This window comes from Gossypium raimondii, chromosome 3, assembly GCF_025698545.1.
Source record: "Gossypium raimondii isolate GPD5lz chromosome 3, ASM2569854v1, whole genome shotgun sequence".
In the NCBI taxonomy this organism is placed as follows: Eukaryota; Viridiplantae; Streptophyta; class Magnoliopsida; order Malvales; family Malvaceae; genus Gossypium; species Gossypium raimondii.
The window spans coordinates 40,251,104-40,272,257 of NC_068567.1; the positions used below are offsets into that span (position 1 = coordinate 40,251,104).

The 21,154-nt window shown below is 33.6% G+C and overlaps 1 protein-coding gene and 2 non-coding genes across 6 annotated transcripts; 2 read left to right on the plus strand and 1 right to left on the minus strand.

Annotated features, from left to right (window-relative positions):
* The first annotated feature begins 4,121 nt into the window (after positions 1-4,121).
* Positions 4,122-4,201, plus strand: LOC128040285 (small nucleolar RNA R160). The gene has a single exon (XR_008194941.1). It is a non-coding gene; the product is annotated as a small nucleolar RNA R160 (small nucleolar RNA).
* A 93-nt stretch (positions 4,202-4,294) lies between these two features.
* Positions 4,295-4,378, plus strand: LOC128040286 (small nucleolar RNA R160). Its single transcript, XR_008194942.1, has one exon. It is a non-coding gene; the product is annotated as a small nucleolar RNA R160 (small nucleolar RNA).
* A 717-nt stretch (positions 4,379-5,095) lies between these two features.
* Positions 5,096-19,660, minus strand: LOC105794273 (protein PHYLLO, chloroplastic). 4 transcript variants are annotated; one of them, XM_012623372.2, is made up of 28 exons: positions 19,392-19,659; positions 19,098-19,298; positions 18,450-18,664; positions 17,671-17,788; positions 17,397-17,513; positions 16,787-16,888; positions 16,137-16,196; positions 15,898-15,966; positions 15,205-15,309; positions 14,943-15,137; positions 14,579-14,677; positions 13,766-14,335; positions 13,329-13,553; positions 12,395-12,697; positions 11,924-11,991; positions 11,245-11,403; positions 9,924-10,049; positions 9,701-9,829; positions 9,487-9,604; positions 9,144-9,299; positions 8,718-8,963; positions 8,369-8,536; positions 8,105-8,248; positions 7,000-7,473; positions 6,365-6,664; positions 6,127-6,284; positions 5,921-6,028; positions 5,096-5,534 (listed from the first exon to the last, which is right to left on the minus strand). In XM_012623372.2, the coding sequence occupies exons 1-28, from the start codon at positions 19,533-19,535 to the stop codon at positions 5,240-5,242; spliced, it is 5,172 nt and encodes a 1,723-aa protein (XP_012478826.1). In that variant the 5' UTR covers positions 19,536-19,659; the 3' UTR covers positions 5,096-5,239. The 4 variants fall into 4 exon arrangements, with proteins under 4 accessions (XP_012478826.1, XP_012478827.1, XP_052484318.1 ...); XM_012623373.2 differs by having other exon boundaries at positions 7,012-7,473; positions 19,392-19,657; XM_052628358.1 differs by lacking the exon at positions 9,144-9,299 and having other exon boundaries at positions 19,392-19,660.
* Positions 19,661-21,154: the final 1,494 nt, after the last annotated feature.

Below are 21,154 nucleotides of genomic sequence, written 5' to 3' on the forward strand. Positions count from 1 at the left end.
AAAAAATTAAAGAGAAAACTAAACTAAAACTAATCCTAAACTACTAGGGTTTTTAGATGCGTCCAAGACAAGTTAGTTACATCAAACCCCTAAGGTCTCAATTATAGAAGTGTTAGAAGCCCTAATTAGGTCATTAGCACATCCTAGGTCTTCGTATAAGTTTGATTGTACAGACGAAAGGAGCCTTGAAGGGCTTGGGCTCATGTTAGGTTTTATGCCACACCATAGACATTGCATGGCATGACACGATAAAAATATGAGTTCTTAAGTCCATTTAATCTTTTAGTAGCTTGGGAAGCTTGTGCAACACTCGTCCCAAGTTCTTATGTCAAATGGGCCTAGAATTAAGCATCCTACTCACTCAAATTAACATATTAAAACTACCTAAGGCCCATGTCGGCCTAATAGGTCACTGACACTCAGAAAATGTGTTAAAAATACTTATTTTATTAATTTTTACTACCTAACTGCTAACTATTAAAAATGCAATAATTAATAATAAAAGTTCTAGAAAACAAATTACTTAAATGCGAAAGTATACCAAAATTTCTACCATATTTGACTCAGGTTAATAGTACATGAATCATAGTGATATTTCCTCTAAAAATTTGAGCAGTATCTTCCATGCATCATGATATATGAACATACATGCTTAACATTGGTTAATTCAGGGACATCTTCTCTATCATCAGACAAATTCACAGGTTGTAAAACTGCAAAATATATGAACATACATGCTTAACATAAACTTGAGACAAACATAAATCACAATTTACCCATGCAAACTATGTAACTAATGAATCTAGTGACATAAAAATTTCTTATGGACTAAATTTGTAATTCAATTATATTCACTTTATAATAGAATTATAATTTTGTTTCTAAGATAAAATTCTATCAACATGATAAAATTATTAAATTGATTTTCATAACTCTTGTGGATAATTTTGTCATATATTCCATACATCACACTAGATAGATATCATATTCATGGAATACGACTCATATTCCCCAAAAGTGGATCCCACTCTAATAGCTCATTGATTTTCATAACTCTTGTGGATAATTTTATCTTAACATTAATAGCCCATTGTTCTTGCATTTGATTGTAACCTTAGTAATGGTATTTAACTAAAGATGTTGTGGGTAGTCCTTAATTAAATAAAATTATATAAATCACTAGGTAGTAGTAATCTAATTCAAGTTCATTATGCAAAATATCAAATGTCTATAATCCTTATGTGATCTTAAAGACAATATATAATTTTATTTAAGGCTTAAGGGTGTAAAAGCCCTTAAACTTAAAAAAATAAAACAATATTAAGCCCTCCTTTTAAAATCAATAAGCTTAATTGTTTTTTTTTTAAAAAGGTTTGAGGGTTTTTTTGATACATTTTAAAAGTTCAAATACCCAAATGAGTGCAAAAAAAAAAAGAGAGAGAGATAGAGAGCAGGGTTTTGATTTTTTTTTTTAAAGTTTGAGAACTTTTTGCACCCTTAAACATTTATTTAAGTAAGGTTGTTGTGGTTAATTCCTAATTAAATAAAATTATATGCATCTATTCTAAATTTTATTGCTAAAATTTTATACAATAAATTTAATTTTATGCATTTATAAGATTTTTCAAAATTGTATGCATAAAAATAATTAGACAATACATATACAATAATTAATAACTCAAATAATCAATAAAATTTCCTAAAATTTTCAAAGAGACCCAATAAAAATCCCTATAATATATTTCTATAGAAAACTTAAGATTTTAAAACACAAAATTTCCCAATGATTCCTAACAAAATTTAAATAGAAAACTTCACACGATTTTTAACCATTTTTTATAAACTCAAACAGAACAAGGCAGAGGCAAGAAACAATGCTCTGACAACAAATGTTAGCAAATTCAAGCAATTCAAAAATAAAATAATGAAAGAATGATCAATTATTACCTCCAAACATTATCGAAGTAAAAAAAAAAAAACCACTTGAAATGAGAAGAATTACAACACCAAGGAGCAGGTGAATTTTGCAATATAAAATAAAATCGTCAAAATCTTCTAAACATTTGAAAACACCTCATTAAATAGTATAGTTTAACGACATGAAATTGTTTTTTGCTTAAGGACCTTGATTCGCTTTTACACATATTTATACTAGTTCTATTATTAAGAACTGCCATAATCATTTTCTCCTAATTTCATGACCATAATTAGAAATTACGAGTATGTAAATGAGAATATAAGAAGTGCTTTTATATTCTAGTGGTCCTACTAGAGGTGCCCATGGGCCGGGCCCAAAAAAATTCGGCCCGTTACCTAGGCCCGGGTCCGGTCCGGCCCGAAATATAGGCCTGAAATTTTGTCTAGGCCCGGCCCGAGAAAAATTCCTAAGCCCGAGCCCAGCCCGGCCGGACCCATTTTTTAATAAATACCAAAAATTTATTTTAAAAATAAAAAATAAAAAAAAGTATTTTAAAATAAAAATATATATGCCAAAAAAGTGGTGCCCGAGGCCCGGCCCGTTTTCTAAATAGGCCTCGTTTTTTTGCTCAAACCCATATTTCGAGCCTATATTTTTACCTTAACCCTCCCATATTTCGGGCGGGCAGTCGGGCCAGGCGGCCATGGACACCTCTAGTCCTCACAATATGAACCACTAAATCCACTTAAAACAGTTCTCACGTTAAAAAAATATATAACATAATATAATTAGAGAACAATATTCAAACTAATGGTATTTTGTGTACCATTAATGAGTCCTCAAGATAATTTATTATGTTTTATTGGTCTGGCAATGAATTTGGTGGTGAAGTGAAGGGTTGGTAAGGGTTTTGGTCTCCTTAAAATGAAATTTTTTATTTAGATTTCTTTATAATTTATAAAATTTTAAATTAGTAATGATAAAATGATACTTAATTTAATCTTTTGAAAATTATAAAATAATAAAATAATAAAATAATATTTTTAGTATTATAAAAATATAGAAGGAGAATGAAGTTGCCAAAATTTAATATATCATGTTGTTGTTTTCTACCCAAAAAGTGGAATTGGAGTTGCTAAATTCTAATTGATTGATAATTCCATCCTACCATTTCCATATTTCTTTGACAATTAATTTCCTAGTTTTGACAGCTTACTAAGGGCAAATATATGGGAAATGATTTATAAGGACAAAATCCAAATTCCTTCTTATATACATGATTCTTTTACCTTTATGTTTATATTTCAAATTATGCCAACTTTTAACTTAAAAAAGGCATCCCTGTTTCAGGAACGAAACTTTAAACATTTCATATCCATTTTTTCTAACATTTCACACAATCTTAAAAAGCTGCCGACTTTTTTTTTTTTTTTTTTTAAAAATAAAGTTAGAAAAGTGATGGGTTTTAAAATATAAAAATTTCATTACAACTAAGAAAAAGGAGTCAGGACTCAAGAGGTACCTTGGAAATTGTCTCCTTTTCCTTCCCAGGGATTGTGGATTAAATTTTAATTTTGAAGCATATTAGCTTGTATATGATTAGTCTTTGATTTATAAATTTTAAAAAAATAATGTTACAATGTGACTTAATACACCAAAATTTGTAACTCCAAATGGAATGTCTTCAACATTACTATTTTATCAGTATGAGTTTGGCATATATAGAGAAACCAAGGAAATAGAACCTAAGAGATCTGGGAATAGGCCTTGGAGGATTCGGCCCTGAAAATTAATCTTATTTGGACCACAACATTTTGCAATCAGACCCAAAAATGGAGCACTAATCTTGGAATTTTGGATTGCATTCTAATCTCAAAAACCAAGTGCGTCGTCGTTTCTTACCGACCTCTTCTATAAGTACATTGTAAACCCTAATTCCTTTGTCTCTCAGAGATCTTCTCAGGTATGTTGTATTTGATTTTCAAATTCCGGCAGTGTTAAGCACGAAATAGCCCCTTGCTTCCTAAAGTTTTTAGTTGCAAGGAATACGCGAGAAAAGGGTATTGTGCAAAATTGAAGTTTGTTGGCGCCACATTTCAGTTTTTTGTTTGAATTTGATCTCACTAAAACGATGTTTGGTGCCAGAAAATTGGGTTTTCTTTCATTTGTTCAGTTGTTTTTTTTTTGTTCAGAATAATTGCAAAGCAAAATGATGAAAGTAATTTAAAAATCTGAATTCTGTGTGGGAATCCCATTCTGGGTCTTCAAAGTTCTCTGATTGCTTTGCGGAACTATGTGTTTTTCTTCCATTTGTTGTTTGCAAAGATGGGTTGGTTTTATTCTCTTTTTTTTTTCTAATAAAAAAACTGTATAGTAAGCAAGATGAGGAGATCCGTTTGACAGCTGAATTTAATGTGGAATTTCTACAGTTCTAATGGTCTTCAAAGTTCTCTGATTGCTTTCATACTTAAAAATACCAAAGTGCTATGCTTATAGCTAAAGAGCTGCTTCTTTTTGGCATTTTGGCTTCCACTAATTTGCTATTACTGGTTTTAAGTTGTGTTGCATAGGGAAGTTAAGGGGCAAAATAATTGGGCACCAAAATTCATAGTCTGATGTGTATATATTACTTCAGGCTATACGAGCATGGTGCGATAGAAATTGTTTCTTCTTTATGTTCACTCATAGCTGGACTTGGAAATATCAAATGACTGGTGCAGCAAGAACCGTGAAGAACACATGCATTGCTTTTTCTTGGTTTACATCTTGTTTATATCATATAGCTGGGATGTATCTCTCGAGTCTCTACTTGCATCCTTGAAAATAACTTGTCTCTTGTGTCAATGCTACTTGTTCGACGTTGGAATGAGTGATTTTTTCAGGTTGGAAGTGCTGATTTACCCTTTAAAATGAATGGCCACAATGTTCCTGTTTAGGGTATTGGATCTAATTTGTTACTTGTATCTGCTGGGAAAGAAATATGACCGCTTCGACCACTATATTTTAAAAACTATATAATATGCTTGATTTGCACTATTTGAAGAACTGTACCTTTGAAAATGGCATCTTTTGTGAGGCTTAAGATATGATACCATGGGAATGGATTCTGATTCTTCGCTTACTTTTTAACTTTGAGCTTGACATTTTAAGGATGCAATAAATGTTTCTTGGCCTGGATTTCTATCTAAAATGAGGATTTGACTTTTGTCCTATTCAACTTAATTAAATACATTAACAACTTACATATTGTGAATGTCTACAATCTTTTAATACAAGTATTACAGATGAATCATTTGGGAGATTCTGGAGATGGTATGTTTGTCATTGATTATAAATCAACAGATCTCTAACATTCCCTTTTTCTTGTAACTTAACACTTCTTAAACCGGTCACAAATTGTCTCACTAATCGGATGATGGGAAGAGGGTTCTCTAAATGAACAGCATGCCCGCAGCTGGGCACCACAACCATCTGATGGAGCTTGCTCACTGCATCATCTCTATCATGCCCGATTTCATGCCACATTTTCTGAGCCACCCTTTTGAATTTCTCATCATTCTCTCCAACTACAAGCATAAGAGGCACTTTGCAATGCTTCAAGTCTTCCCATAATGATCTGTATAATAAATTGAAAAAAAATGTTAAAATGGGAACATGCATTTACAAGTTCAACCACTTAATGGCCTTCAAGGTAGACAATCTATGTCGGAAATCAGAACTGATGCATGGCTCTTCCATTCTTTGTACCATGCAGTCATGCACTTTGCATTAAAACTTCAATAAAAGCTTTTGCTCAAAAATAAAACATGGGTTGGGACTATTAACAAGCTAAAACTCTAACCAAAATGAAAATGCAAAAAATAAACAAATTAAAGTAAATGAAAGGCTTACAGCTGTCTTCCAGGGCAAAAATAAAACATGGGTTGGGACTATAAACAAACTAAAAATCTAACCAAAACGAAATAGCAAAAAATAAACAAATAAGTAAATGTAAGGGCTTACGGCTGTCTTCCAGGGCTTAAACCAGACAAGACTCTCGCGAGACCTTGCAAGTCATCGTGCACCGACCGTCTAACAACAATATGATTAAAATAGGGATGGCTCCTCAAGCTGTTCAATGGATATCAGCAAAGAGGTGAAGAACAGCACACTAGAAAAGCACTTTTAATATAATTATCAAAAGCTGAGAACAGAGACAAGAAAAGCACCTCTTCCACAAGCCTCCAGAATACCAGGTGTTTAGGAAGAGCTGTAAACCATGTGTAACGATAGAACGAGCTTTAGAGTCATCTTTGACCCTACGAATTTTTCTTGCCACTGCATCTTCTAATCCAGGACTTCCCGATAATATAACAGCCCCTTCAATCTGAAAAGGTTTGCCTTCAATAATGCAAATATAATAATTTACTCCAGAGACTACCGGTATCTCATACTCCATAAATTTACCTTATCACTGAATTTCAGCGCCATGTACAATGCGATCCTTGCTCCCATAGAATATCCAACGAGAGTAACTTTATCAGGAGTGACATGTTCAATTAATTTCAACAGCAAATCTGCAATAATCTCGATTGATAACAGAGATCGCAGCGCAGCTTTGTCATCACCGCAATTCTTTATCTTTGTTGCCCCATGACCAGGCAGGTCAACTGAAATGCATCTTGCAGATCCTGAGATGGCATGCATGATAGGTACCCACTCTTCATTAGTCCCAAGAAAACCATGAAGAAATAGAATTGTGCTACCCTGCATTGGCAAAGGTAAGGTGTGGTTAGCATTCGAGAAGGAAGCACAAAAAATTATGCCCTGCATCATTCTGAAAGCAATAGCTACAGTATATCTCAAGCTTTCTTTCATGCATGGCCATTTTCCAACCACAGATATGCAGTGAAGACAAATATGTGCAATGAATTTCACAAGCACTAATATTTTGAGATAAACATAACCAAAAAAGAGATGAATCAGATCAATTTCATATTTGCCGCCTCCTTGTGGATAAGAAGATGGCATTGAAAGATATTTCCTTTCAATATGAGAGGAAAGAAATAGAGAAAGGGCAAAACAGGGTATGTAGATGTTACCGAGTTCCTCACATTATTTCTTTGACCAATCTCTTGTACGTTGACGGAGAAAGAGAAATCATTTGAATCCAGATCCAGGTGATATCCTAGGACCTTTTCACCAGTAAAGGTTCTATGAATAAAATTGTGGTTCATTTGAAATTTATGCAAGAGATGGGTGGCATCAGCAACAGATGCTTCAATAAAGCCAGTACTTGGATTACGACCAATGCCAAGCGGATCAGTTGTTATATCTTCTTCAAGCCAGCGATATGTCCCAAGACCATGAGCGACAGAAGAAGCTGGGCTATTATTCATCAATTTGCATGTATCAGCATTCTGCAAATCTAGATAACAGGAAAACAGAATATATGCTGACAAAGCTAGGCCACTTTCAAATGCAGCACTAATTATGGCCATCTTTCCTTGTATATGTGCCCATTGTGCAATCATTGCAGCCTTTTCAAATCCACCAATTACAGTTGGTTTAATGACCTGGAAGGACAAATAAAGCGAATGAAGACAAGGATTTTACCAAAAAGCCACTTCGAGGTGAAAGATTTTGATAACATTGGTATGCCCTAAAAGATGCACAAAAAATGAGTAGTTTACTTTTATCAAAGACATGGTGTGCCTCCTCCCAGTTGTAAGTTATGCTGGTAAGTTGGCCCCAGTTAAAATCTTACACAAACTCCTATCAGAATCATGCCGCTCTTGACAATGGTGATTATGATTTATGATGACTACAGAAATAAGAAGGATGGATACTTAACAGAGCAATGCTCCCGTAAAGCTAGAAATGAGATCAGTATAGAATTCACTCTTCAACTTCTCATGGATTAGCTTAATTGCTGATTAATTCTGTAGCATACATTGTGATACCAAAAAAGCCTTATAACAAATGTGCTTATCATTATGATTCCAACAAAGTGATTGCAGAATTCTAGCTCAACATTCTTACGATTTGCCTGGTAAATTTAAGCATACAGGTTGAGGTTTAGAGTGATTCAACTTAATCAATAAACACATTCAACTAACAGTGCCTCACCACTACATAAAGTATGTCACCAAGGGTATATGGCGCATGCCCTGTTGATTTAATAAAGTTAAATTTAATGTCACTCACCAAAGCAACTATCTGATGGTGGTTATACTTGACAAGCACATTCAGAGGATTTTCAGGGCAATTATCAATAGTTTCATCCAAGGCCACAGGCAAGCCACTTTCTTCACAGTACCTTATAATATCAGATTCATGTTGAACAGGCTCCTGAAATATATCAATGTTAAAGTCACATAAAAAATGCCAGAACTGTTATCCAAATCAGTAAGACAGTAGTCCAATTGGCACAGATGAGGGAGTAAACCAGTCAAGTTTACAGAGTTGTACCTCAATATATTGCAGGTTATAATCCTTGACCAAGAAGCCAAATTTAATAGCTTGCTCATAAGTCCAGTTACGGTTGGCGTCAACACGAAGATCAATGTGGCAACCGACCTTCTTTCTTACTTCCTGTATTACAGCAGCATCTTCGACTGGATCTGCCCTACGTGCGACCTTTTGTAGAAGAATCATCAAAAAGCAAATTAAGGTTTATATATATATATATATATATAACAGACTCAATAAAACTAACTAAACATATGCTGCATCACTCTAGGCAAAAGTACTGGAAAAGACACCAGTTAATATAAGTGAATTGCAAAATCAAAAGCATAATCACTTAGGTTTAGCTCACCTTTATCTTAATTGCAGTAAATCCTTCTTCAACAAGATCAACAGCAATACGAGCAACCTCTTCTGGAGTACCACTACTATCAATAAGAGCACATATCCGTATGCTAGCCAAATTTTCAGATTTTTCTTCAGTTCTTTCCCTCAAAGGATAAAGTATGTTCAATAAACTTGAACCATGGCTCATTGCTATAGCATTGAGAATGGCCATCTCCAGACCACATCTGACACTTGGAAAGAGCGAACATACCTGTATAACAAAAACTAAATAAGCCAAGCATAGAATATCAGGATCCAATCAAGAAATGTTAAAGATACATGCGACTAGGAACAGCCATTCTTCTAATCCTTTTACCGACATTTTTCCTTTCTAATATCCCTATTTACTAGATACACATTTTATTAATAGAATGTAGATAGTTCTACCTACCGGAATGCCTAAAGTCTTCCATATCCAAGATGAAAATGAACTCTTGAGCATTGGTAGAAAATAATTAATGGTAACTCCTTTCATTACATGAAAAAGAAAACGAAGTTGCTCTTCTACATCCAGCAGATTTTCTTGGGAAATTTCAAGAGGCGCAACCTGTTTGCTTACAAAAATAAATAGGATTGAACAGTAGCTTACACAAGAACAAGTATAACAGAAATTTAAAGGAAAAAACAGGTAAAAAAGATGGAATAATTATTTCAAGAAAAGATAAAAAGAAACAGTGATAACAACATACAGACTCATAAACAAACAAACAAAAAAGAATTTAGCAGAAACTAACCTCTCCATACCCTATACTTCCATCTTCAAGAGTCAAAGACAAAATAAAGCCTTCTCTATAAAATATACTACGGTCATGATAGAGCGCGCTTGAAGTAGGTGGAGCACAAAGCTGAATCCTGAACCACACAAAATTGAAAGATGTATACTAAATAATCCCTGCAACTGCCAAAGTTAAGAAAGTTTCAAATCTACTCTTCTTTCAAAAGCTATACCTATAGACTGAATAACTAATTGATTGGATTTTGCAGTGACACCCTTGTGACATAGATTCTGGGGGAGAGAGTTTTGAAATGACACCCAAAGCATGCTCAGCTGCTCGGCAAGCAAATTTTCTTATATAACTGAGAAAAAGAGAGATATGTCAGTAGATTGACCAGATATTTACCTGTTAACTAAGAAATCATAATTGCTGAATAAACTTTAGAACCTAACTACCTGTGGAAAGTGGCATTAGAATCAATGGAGCTCTCAACTTCAATGACACAGTCTGTGTCTCCTTTCTGAGATGAGATTAAAGCGTCATGTAATTCCATTTTCGTTTTTACTTCCAAATGCTTCACCCTGTATATTCAGCATCAAATGAGAACTTTCCAATGTAAACCCTCATGAGAAGGCTTGGAACTAATTTGCTACAGTGAAAGGTAAATCATAAAAGATTTATTTAATCCCCAACACAAATAAAGACATACAAATCAATGAATATGTATGATGTATCATCCCTCAATGAACAAAGTCCAGAACGACCTGGATGACACATATTCCTTAAAATGAGGTCAAAGCTTTTTTTTTTTAATACAATAGACTAAGAAAAAACCTAAACAATGTATGTGCATCTTTTTCTCACCACTAAGCTCTATTAATAGTCAAATGAACACATCGTAATAATGCTTTATCTTGCAGCTTTAGCTCATATTCCACTTTCACCTGGAAATGGCATGAATAAATTCATCCATAGTACCCGCTTTCAGCTCGGTAGATCAGCTACCTATATTTGTTATGACCAATAAAAACATTTAGGAAATGATTCCTATCATCCCCATCATAAGTCTACATTCATCTTTAACTCACATTTGATTGCCACTCTATTTCTTCCTGGATTCATACTCATTTGAACCAATTATTGCCATTTCAGCTATTTCTTTTCTACTAAAGTTTGTAACCAGCATTCAACATTTACTTCTGTTGTTGAGATATTCAACAAATCATAATCTTCTAACAAACCATTTAACTGAAACATACACTAGTACAAAATTGTTCAGAAAGAAGGATTGATACAGTTGCAGAAGAATAGCATAAGAGTTTGAACCTCAAAAAATGTAAAAGATTTGAAACAAAAAAAAAAAAAACATAATCATGAAATATTGTTGCCCTTAACAAATTGTTTAAACAGATGAGATGTGTAGGCATTAAGCTGACACAAACCTAATACATTCTGCTTTTAATATAAAGCACATGCAACTCAATACATATAGGGTGAAAGCCCACTGCACTCATGATAATTACATGATTACTTGTTGACTAATTGACAGTGTATAGCAGATTTTTAGAGATTATAGCTAATTGTTAATTATTACGGATAATAAAATTATTTAGTTTCCTTTTCTTTCTCTATTGAATGTGTATAAATTGTTTGTAATTCTTCACAACTGGGTTATCAGAAATCAAAGAAATTCTTCTCCCACTCTTTTTTCACTGCTCTTTTCTCTGATTTAACATTCACTTATCGTAATTGCCAACAAAAAGTTGAAGGAATTACCCGTGTGCCTCACATAGCCCGTGGACTGAAATGTTATGGGAAGTATAGAAATACTGATTCAACACTCTTGGATCAGTTCTATCTGCAACTGGGAGGAGGCTGAATATTGCACCACCACGATTATTGATCACAAGTATTGTCATTGGTTTTCGCAACATCCTTTAAACAAAAAGGTTGAAAGTTAAAATGTTTCCATGGTCAGTACGAAATAAATAAGGATAAATCAGTTTTTTTTTACAACCATTTAGAGAATGCAGACCATGCATCTGACATTCATATACATTATTAAAATAGAGAAATTTAACAGAAAAGAGTTAACTAACAAGACTCTAGTGATGTCATCCATGGGCAGGTCTAGTCTAGCATGTCATATCTCAATCATTTGTATTTCTAAATTTTTGAATAAAAGATCTATTAAGGTAATTATAGGAGAGAAGTGTACATAATATGTCAAAAGAGAAAGACTTCACGAAATTTATTGTTCAAGACACAAAGTTGACTTTTACCTATTATTTCATTGAGCTTTCAAATGCTTTAAAATTTACAACTCTTTCTTTCTTTCTTTCTTTCGGTCCCTTCTATCATGTACTTCCCATTATTAGGTACTGGAACACTGCCAGTTTTAGATTCTTCTTTTTTTAGGTTATTGCTTAAAAACAAAGAGAACAAAGAATCCTACCTCTGCTTCAGAATTGCCAAGCCATTTGTATCATGAAGGAATGAAATATCTCCAACCACACACAGCACCTACATATATTTTTTTCTGTAAATATCCTTAAAATGGAATGGGAAATAGAAACAAAAAGAGAAACTAAACACATAATATAAGCCATGGGTATGACAGGAATTTTATTGTTTACAGGAAGAAGAAAAGAAGCAAGAACTTAACAAAGTTTTCCCTAATTCCCTATGAAGTTTTAGCATCATTAATTATGGGCAAATGAAAAAGTAAACTAAGAAAAGCATCTGTTTAAGGAAATTCAAAAGTTTCAACAAGTTTTCTATCTTTATGAAAGATGTCATTCTTGCATCCCAAGTCAAGAAAAACAGGAAAAGAATAAGAAATAATAGTACCATAATGAACACATTCTACCAGAAGTAATATGTATAACTGCTTCCGAATGTCAAAAGGACTAAAGTGAATACATACTCGCTTATTGCATCCTACAGCAAAACCAATAGCAGTGCTAAGCAAACCGTCAATTCCACTAGCACCCCTATTTCCAGCAACTAATATCCCAGTACATGGTAATTCTGTCTTTAACATCATATCTGCGACACTGTGATTATCACTTGTCCAATTGCATCCATACATGTCTGCATCACGTATTACCATGCTGTTTCCAATAAAAAGAGCCGACTCAGCAGAAAGTGCTTCTGAGATTATATGTGCAATATAAGGTTCTGACAAAGAGTGTTCAACAGAAAGATGAAATGATATCTCCTGTCCAACCTACATAGATGGCAAGAGTACTTCAGAGATACAGAAGAATACAAAGATGACAGACCATAATATAAACAATTTACAGAGGGCAAATTATCAGTCATTTTGGTAGGAAGCAATAAAGAATATATATTTATCATAGTACATTCATTTATCCTACCACTGGATGTAATCATATAACATCCATGCCAAATAAGGAAAAATACCAAAAATATGTAAAATCACAAGATACTATAGAGAGACTGTAGAGTCTTCCGTTTAGACCAAAAAAGAAAATCAAGCTAAAGCCTAGAATAAAGATGAAAATGAATTTAATGCCCTGAATACGGAAAAATATTGAATTAATTCATGCTGACAGTTACAGAATGGCATAAAACAAGGCAACAAGTATCCATGACAATAGAATAACATCATATGCAAAGACTATTCTAGTTGCATTTTCAAATTTTGCTTTTACCAAATTGTTACGAGCTAGACCAACCAAATGCATGGTCCAACCATATTCAACCTATTGATTAATTTATCCTAATAATCGACAAGAAAAACATAAAATGAAAATGGCAGACCATGCATGAAGCATTAAAATGCTCAACACGCAGCTAAACGAAACATGGAGAGAATCACAGCCTTAGATCAATACCATCATATTTAATGCTTGTAGATAATAATGCCATTTTCTGCTTCTATTTGGAATTTGGGCTTTCATTAAAATATTAGCAAATTCAATGGCAGAGCTTTGGATTCTATGTGTTACAAAATGTGAAGGATCATGACGGTGCGGATGATTGTCAACCAAGATATATGAGCATGGGAAACATTTCTCCAGCATCTGAGAGATTCGATTGCTTGTAATCCGACTCCCAATCTGTTAAGAATTGGAATCAGAAGAAATCATAAGCAAGAAAGACATAAGATCATGAATGACTTGGTATCAATGAAGAAGTACCCACTTAGATACAAGATATTAACATTTATTCATTTAATCCATGTGCTGTTACCTACAGTAAATGAAAGCATTTTCCCTTGCATGCAATTGTGTATTAAACCCTGTGAAAGAGGAAAGAAGTGATGTCCCACCTGAACAATTACATCAAACTGGACCAAATCCCTAACCGAATCTGAGAGCAATGCATGGTCAAGATAGTCAACGAAAAGGATACTCTCTTCAACTTCAGGAGAGGAAGACAAGAGCTCTCTCAACCTTATCCCAGATAATATGTCAGCCACAACAGGCCATTGAAGGTATTTTGCCATGAGAAGAACTGCCCATACCTCATCCTCTGCAGAGATGGCACCAACGACTAGGATCCCTTTGTTAACCCTTCGAATTTTTTCTAGAACCTCTTCCATTTGACCGCGTGTAGCAGTATTACATAAATAAGAATGCTGCACTATAATATACTTAGTAAATGGTTCAGTATTAGACCTCCAAGTATCTAATCCTTCCAAACAACTTGATTTCCAATTTTGTGGACAATCATCTAATGGTTCCCTAAAAGGACAGTTAATATGAACAGGACCAATTGGTGAAGATGTTGCCCAGTGAACAGCAGAGTCCAGCGTGGTAAGCACCATCCGTGCAGGGATTTGATCAGTAGGAGGAGGAAGACTGAAGAAGAACCTTACGAAAGAACCAAAATGATTTACCTAGCACACAAATTAACAGAAAGATGTTAACAAATAAGCAGATGGATATGCGTGTGTATGAGTGTATAGTGTAAGATTAAGAGAATATTCAGTTGTGATACAAGCAAAAAGATAATAAATTCTCATAAATAAAAAACTGTTGTATGTGTATATATTTAATGTAATATACTGACGCTATAAATAACCCTGATACAAGAAAACTCAAAACAAATTTTGAAAAGAAGTTATTCAATTTTGTTTCACCTGATTGATTGATTGGTTTGCTCCACAATCCTGAAGCTCCGGCGGACGATCTGCTGAGAGTACCAGAAGGGGTACAAAGTCTTCACTGGCTTCAACCACCTTAGGTATGCCAAATATTTGCATCAAGTGGGCAAGGTTGGTGGAATGAGAAATATAAATGAACATTACTGGTAAGTAAATGATGAAAGAGGGTGCAAATAAAGACTTCACTTCCACAATGATGATTACACTAGATAGAATGTCGTAACGAAATATGTAGTGAAAGCCCTATAGGCATATTGATTAATTAAAAAATGAAAAATTGTTGACCATATGATCTTCCTAGACTGGAACTGCACTTTTCATAGATGAGCATGAAACTTACAGCAGGAAAAAGGTTTGAAACTGCAGTCCCTGATGTAGTTATGATGACTGCCGCTTTTTGAGATCCTCTTGCATACCCAATAGCATGAAATGCGAGTGATCTCTCATCAAAGCAAGAAATACAGGTCACAAAGAGATGAGCAGAAGCAGCAAGAGCAAGGGGGGATGACCTGGATCCTGGAGCTACACAAAAATACTGCAATGAAGAATTATCAGGCTGATGCAGCAGAGTATAGACATGTCAGATCAGGGATAAAACTCACGGTCAAACCAAGGCGAAAACATTCTTCAACTATAAGTGAAGCCCAAACAGCATTGATATTAGCACGATCTTGAATGGTATAGGCCATTTCACTGGCATGATCCAACTGACAATCAGAAAGAGACATAAAACTTCAACAAGCATCATCCAGTTTGTTTATGGCAACATTCTATACAAAGGTCCTATTACCACATCATTTTCTGCATTGACTTGGAAAAACAAGCAGATTTTGGGTTATTATCTTTGATACACGGTAAGATTAAAGATGATATTGATACCTTTATTCGGTCAAAATAATAAATAGCCTTCAAGTTCTATTACATGAATTGCCAAAGCAACTAATTGCATGCATCTTAATTATTTTATTCCTACTTCTTTGGATAAACAAAATTACTCGTGCAAAAATATATTATGCCATGTTTCCGTTCAATCCGCAGAGCACCATCATTTCTTTACACAAATGAAGCAATTGGTAACCTTTGCAATTATGTTCAATGAAATACCTTTTAAGAAATAATGTATTCGAACAAAATGCTAACTGAAAAATGAAACTGATACAAATAGCCTATCCACCTCCTTGAACTTAGTATTTAGAATATTAGAATGATATATTTCTTTTAACTATTCACAGAAGCTGCCCAAACAGAGTATTTAAAAGCATGTTCTCGAAAGTAACCAGCAAAAAGCATTATACCATGTTGCAGGCAACACCAATCGTTGGTGAAAACTTGAAACAGAACTGCTTGAAAAAACGTGCGTCTCTCTGCAATAATATATTAGTACATAAGGCCATTCGAATGACAATTAATTTTAACCAAGAAAAGTACACAATAGTTGGACTTATTGAAATGTATATAAGTACCCAAAAAAATATTCAAGCAAATTGAAATACGAATAATAAAGAATAAATAATTACCAGGAAAAAGGAGATACCAGTTCCATGGTGTGAGCTTCAAAATCCCTTCTGCCCAACAGGATACCATTCGTGTATGCCTAGCAAAACACTGTCATCAATAATAGCACCTAAAAACAACACTGACATGACTCTCAGTTATGTCCCTTCCTAGAGACAAACTCAAAAATGCATACAAAGAATTTGCTTGAAGACATATATCAGAGTCATTTGTCTTTACTCTTCAACATGAAAACCAGAAAAATCGGTAAATGTAAATACAAAATAATTACAATAAACGGAAAAAAAAATGTTATACAGCAACTCAGACAGCTTCAAGAAACATAGAGAAAGGCTGCCAACAGAATAGAACAGAAAAGAACTAGGCTGATGTGAAACATTTTAGCTAAATGAACAATAAGGCATTCAATTCTCAATTCTCTCACCAAGGAGATAAGAAAATTGTTGGGATCAAAGACTTAAAACTTACGCATAAATCCTCAAAAAGTTGAGAATTTACAGATTACCATATTAAAGTATAATTTGCTGGAAGCAAAATTGTTCAGCATCCTCAAACAAGTAAAGATCAAAAGTTCAGATAGCATAAAATAATTCATTGAATCCAAACAAGAATCTACAAACAAGACAAAACTTGAGAAAGAAAAAGGAAAGCAGAGTGTAGAATGCATACCATTTGCACTGTATTATCCTCAACCACATTAAGTTTTCTAATGGCAGTTCTTACACGTTCAGAGTGGCATCTCTCTGTAGTGGGCCAAAAATGAGAAGTTGCCTGAACAAATTTAGCAACAAATATTTTTAAAAAGGAAAAAGACTCAGAGTGAAAATCATAAACACCTCAGGAAAAGAATTCCAACCAGGTGAAGAGCAGATAATCAGGGTTTCAACAACTACCATTGACTTGGGACATAAGTATATTTGCAACTTTAAAATCAAGAACATATTTTACATGAAAACCAAACACTCACACATGCTGAAGTAGCTTCAGTTTTAGCTTAAATTTCATATTTAATTCATTTAACCAAATTTTAGAATGCAAACAGAATGAAAGATAATTATGGGCAGTTAGTTAATTTTGAAAACTATGAATAAGATCATATAATTCCTAGCAATAAATACAAAAAATGTTTCATGTAACAAAAAGTTTGTTGGACATGTACAGGTACCATGTCATGAAAATTAAGAGTCAGCATAAAAAATCCATGCTCCTTGGTTTAATTAGTCCTATCAACTTGGCATCAAAATACTAAACATTGTAAGGTATGGAAAATTATGAGAACCTGGTAAAGGGCTGCTTCATACGAATGAATGGCCTGCTCAAATGTACACAAGCAAGAGTCACTCCAAACCAATGTGGCTGCTAAAATAGAGATATCCTCGTGCTCATCTAACTCAATCTGATGAAAAAAGAATCAAAAATCATAAATATATGCAGCACTTTCAGAAGGAGTTTGACAGTGATCAAATAATAACAATCTTAGATCAGCAATTATGCCAAAAAATGGTATTAGCTGCAGAAAATACATGCTAACTCCTAAATGCAAGCAGGCTTACCAGAGGAATGAAAAAGTAGAAAGAACCAGCCTTATGCTTCACAGAAGACAAGTCTGTGTTGAAATTAATATCCAGAAAACCATAAGTTGACATAAGGACTGAATCATTTGAGAGAAATCTGCAAACAGGCTATAGTATATTCTTTAGTGTGAATTATTTCAAAAAGAATGATGAAGTAAATAATAAAGTATTCCAGCTAATCTAACACAACCTGAAGAACATTGGGTAAAAAATACATAAAAGGAAAAAAATCTGAACTTCAAATCTAAGTTACTATAAAACCATAATTCAAGACATTAAACTTCTTGGTTCAGTTTCCTCCATTTGGTGTTCATACTCCAACAAGATCCTTCAGAACTGAAACAGTGTGAGTTGCATTCATATCAGACATGCAAGTTGGAGTCGAAGTTGAACTAGACACAAATTTTCCAGGTCAAACCGGACAGAGACACTAACTTCCTAGGAGATTAAAGCATGACCATTCTCTAGTTACTTCATTACACACTACTCATTTTATGAATTTTGCGGAATAAATCGGATGTATGAATAAAGGGTTCTTGTGTGTTTTATCTTGTCATAAAGCAATAAGCTAAAACTAGGGGCAATACCATTTACTAGTAAAACTAACAAAGAATCAAAAGGCACCTCGAGAGAATCATTTGATTCACATGGATATCAAGAATATTAACTCAAATTTTGTAGGAAAGCATGTTTACTACCCAAAAATGTTAACAAGTAAAAAAAGAGGAAACACATGTACAAGAAAGAATGGCATTAACCTCTTGGTTGAACTTAGCCCTCCAGGGATACAAATAGAGTTTGTAAAGGAAATAGCAGCTCCAATTCCAAAAACACCACGAACTTTGTTCAAGTATAATGACTTACATGTTGGGCTGATTGTCTCCTTAGAAAGAAAAAACATAGGAAAAACAGCCGAAGATTCTGGTTGAGAGCAAAACCAATTTAAAGCTTTTGCACTTGGGGGCACAGCAACCTGCAAAGACAACAGTAACATTGCATTGATTCTAAAAAACGAATCAAAACAAATAAATTAATTAACAATGTAATTTTCAAAATTTATTTTCTTCATATCCTGAAGTATAAAACACTTCAACTATATAAGTACTAATTTACTTACATATATACTAATATCAAACAAATCTACAACCATAAATTTATGTAGAAGATACATCATGATTCATGAATAAAGTTTCATTTCTCATTGGAAACCACCTTGAGATCTGATTTTAAAAAATGGAACTTTAAATGAAGAGGATCACATTGTACTTCCAGAACCATCATGAATTAGAATTATTCTAAAAAGGGAACATGATGTCAATACATTCATAACTCGAAAAAGAGCAGCAACACCATACTATCCTATACTGCATGTAAGTAAAATCTTGTGTGTTGTGTGTGCGCTATACCTGAAATCTCAAAACTCCACTAGAAGCACAAGGAGGATTAAACTTCAACTCTTCTACAGCCTGTTTAATACTCTGGAGACCATGCTCAAGGGTCAAAGCAGGTGGCAAAGTGCGAGTGATGCAGGTCTCCACCACTAAATCATCATCTTCCAAACCAGTAGCATCCTTTACGGAACCATGAACCCTCGCCCCATTGACCATCTAAAAAAATCCCAACAACAAGAAACCATCACAACCCGTTTATTGACCAACTATAAGTTCGAAGAATATTAAAAAAAGAAAAGGGTAAAACACCTTAAGATTGCAGGAGACGAAATCATTTTTTAGTGGACGTCCTGGAAATGGGATTGCTTTTTTGGCGCAAAAAACATGGTTTTTAAGGTGCGGTTTTGGTGTTAATGCAAAAAATGGCAGGGAAATGTCTCTTTGTAATAACATCTGAGAATTTTGGAGATTTTTTTAAGCAGAGAAGAAAGAAACGTTTTCAATGGAGTTAAATTTAGAAGATAAAACGAGACGGATAGATAAGGAAAACTGATTGCCTCAGCTTGGCTTGCCTACATGGCGGAGCTGGGCCGTTTTCGGGCTTCTCTAGGAAGCTTAATTGTTGTTTAGTCTGAAGAAATTGGAAAATAGACTTGTGAGTCGGTCCGACACCGGACTTAATAAAAAAAAGTGAAGTCCAAGAAGTGTCACTCAACTTTGAAGTTGTTTCTATTTTGTTCTCCATTTTTTTTAATCAGCCTTCTATTAGTTTTCCATTAGAAGTCTAAGTAGGATTTAGTTTATTCACATTTACAAATTTTATTAATTTAATCTTAAATCTAAAAATTTAATAAATTTAGCCCTTAATATTTACAAGATTTGTCATTTTAGTTCTATTTATAAAATATTTAAAAATCTTAATATTTTAAAAAGTAAAAGTAAATGTATTTTTAAGATTTTTGTATCCAGTATGATTTTCAATAGTATATTTCACTTTGTTCTTTCTTTTAATAAATTGATGAAGTTGGAAATATCTAATGCTATCACCTTAACCTACAATCTCTCTCCAATACTTGAGCTAAGAATGATAAAGATGCAAGAACACCAGAGCTTGAAACTAGTACTATCCCTGTAACAAAGAGTAAGGGGATCAGAGTTGGGGTCGTCAATTCAATCATTTTTTGGGGTTTATGAATTTCTTAATTTTAGGCTTCTTTATGAGTTTTGATTAGGCATTTGAGATGAATAATGTAGCAAAAGAAAAAGGGACGAAGTCAAAATAGATTGAATTAAAAAAAAGCTTTAATTTATTTGCTAATGAGAAAATGTGTAACAACCCAAAATTCAAATGTGTTGGAAATGGTGATTTCGAAATCCCATTTTCGATCCATAAATATTAAGTATTATGAGGTTACTATGAATTTTAATTAAAGTTTGGCTCTTTAATTTTGTTAATTGGATAGTTAGTTAAGGTACAAGTGTTTCAACCTTAGAGTCAGTGGTATTGGAAAAGGAGGTATCAGGACCTCGTTTTCATAAACCGGGCCCCGTGAATGTTTATATTAAATAATTTCGAAATTATATTATAAGTGAATTGAATTTTGGATAGTCAGTTTTGTTGAATTAGTGTTTAATTAAGGTTCAATGACTAAATTGTAAAAATAGTAAAAGGTTAATTGCTAAAGAATCTTTAATTAGAAAATGAACAAGGGAATTAAGTGGCAATTAAACCACTTTGCTAATAATGATGGTGGATGGATTAGTGATGATTAATAGTATAAAACTTAATTAATTAAATAAAACATAAAATAAAACAAAAGTGGTGGAAAGAAAGAGAAAACATTTTCTCTTCTTCTTTCCCATGCACCGAACCACTGTAGATGAAAGAATGAAGCTTTCGACCTAAGAGTTTTGAAATTGGAAGCTTAAATTGGTAAGTTTAATTTAGTTCCTTGCTTGTAATTATTATGTTTTCGAAGTTTCGGGGGTTTGATTTAGCTAACTCGTGTGTTAATTGTTAAAGTTATAAATATTTCCATTATTGGATATTGAAGCTTTTGGTGTTCAATGGT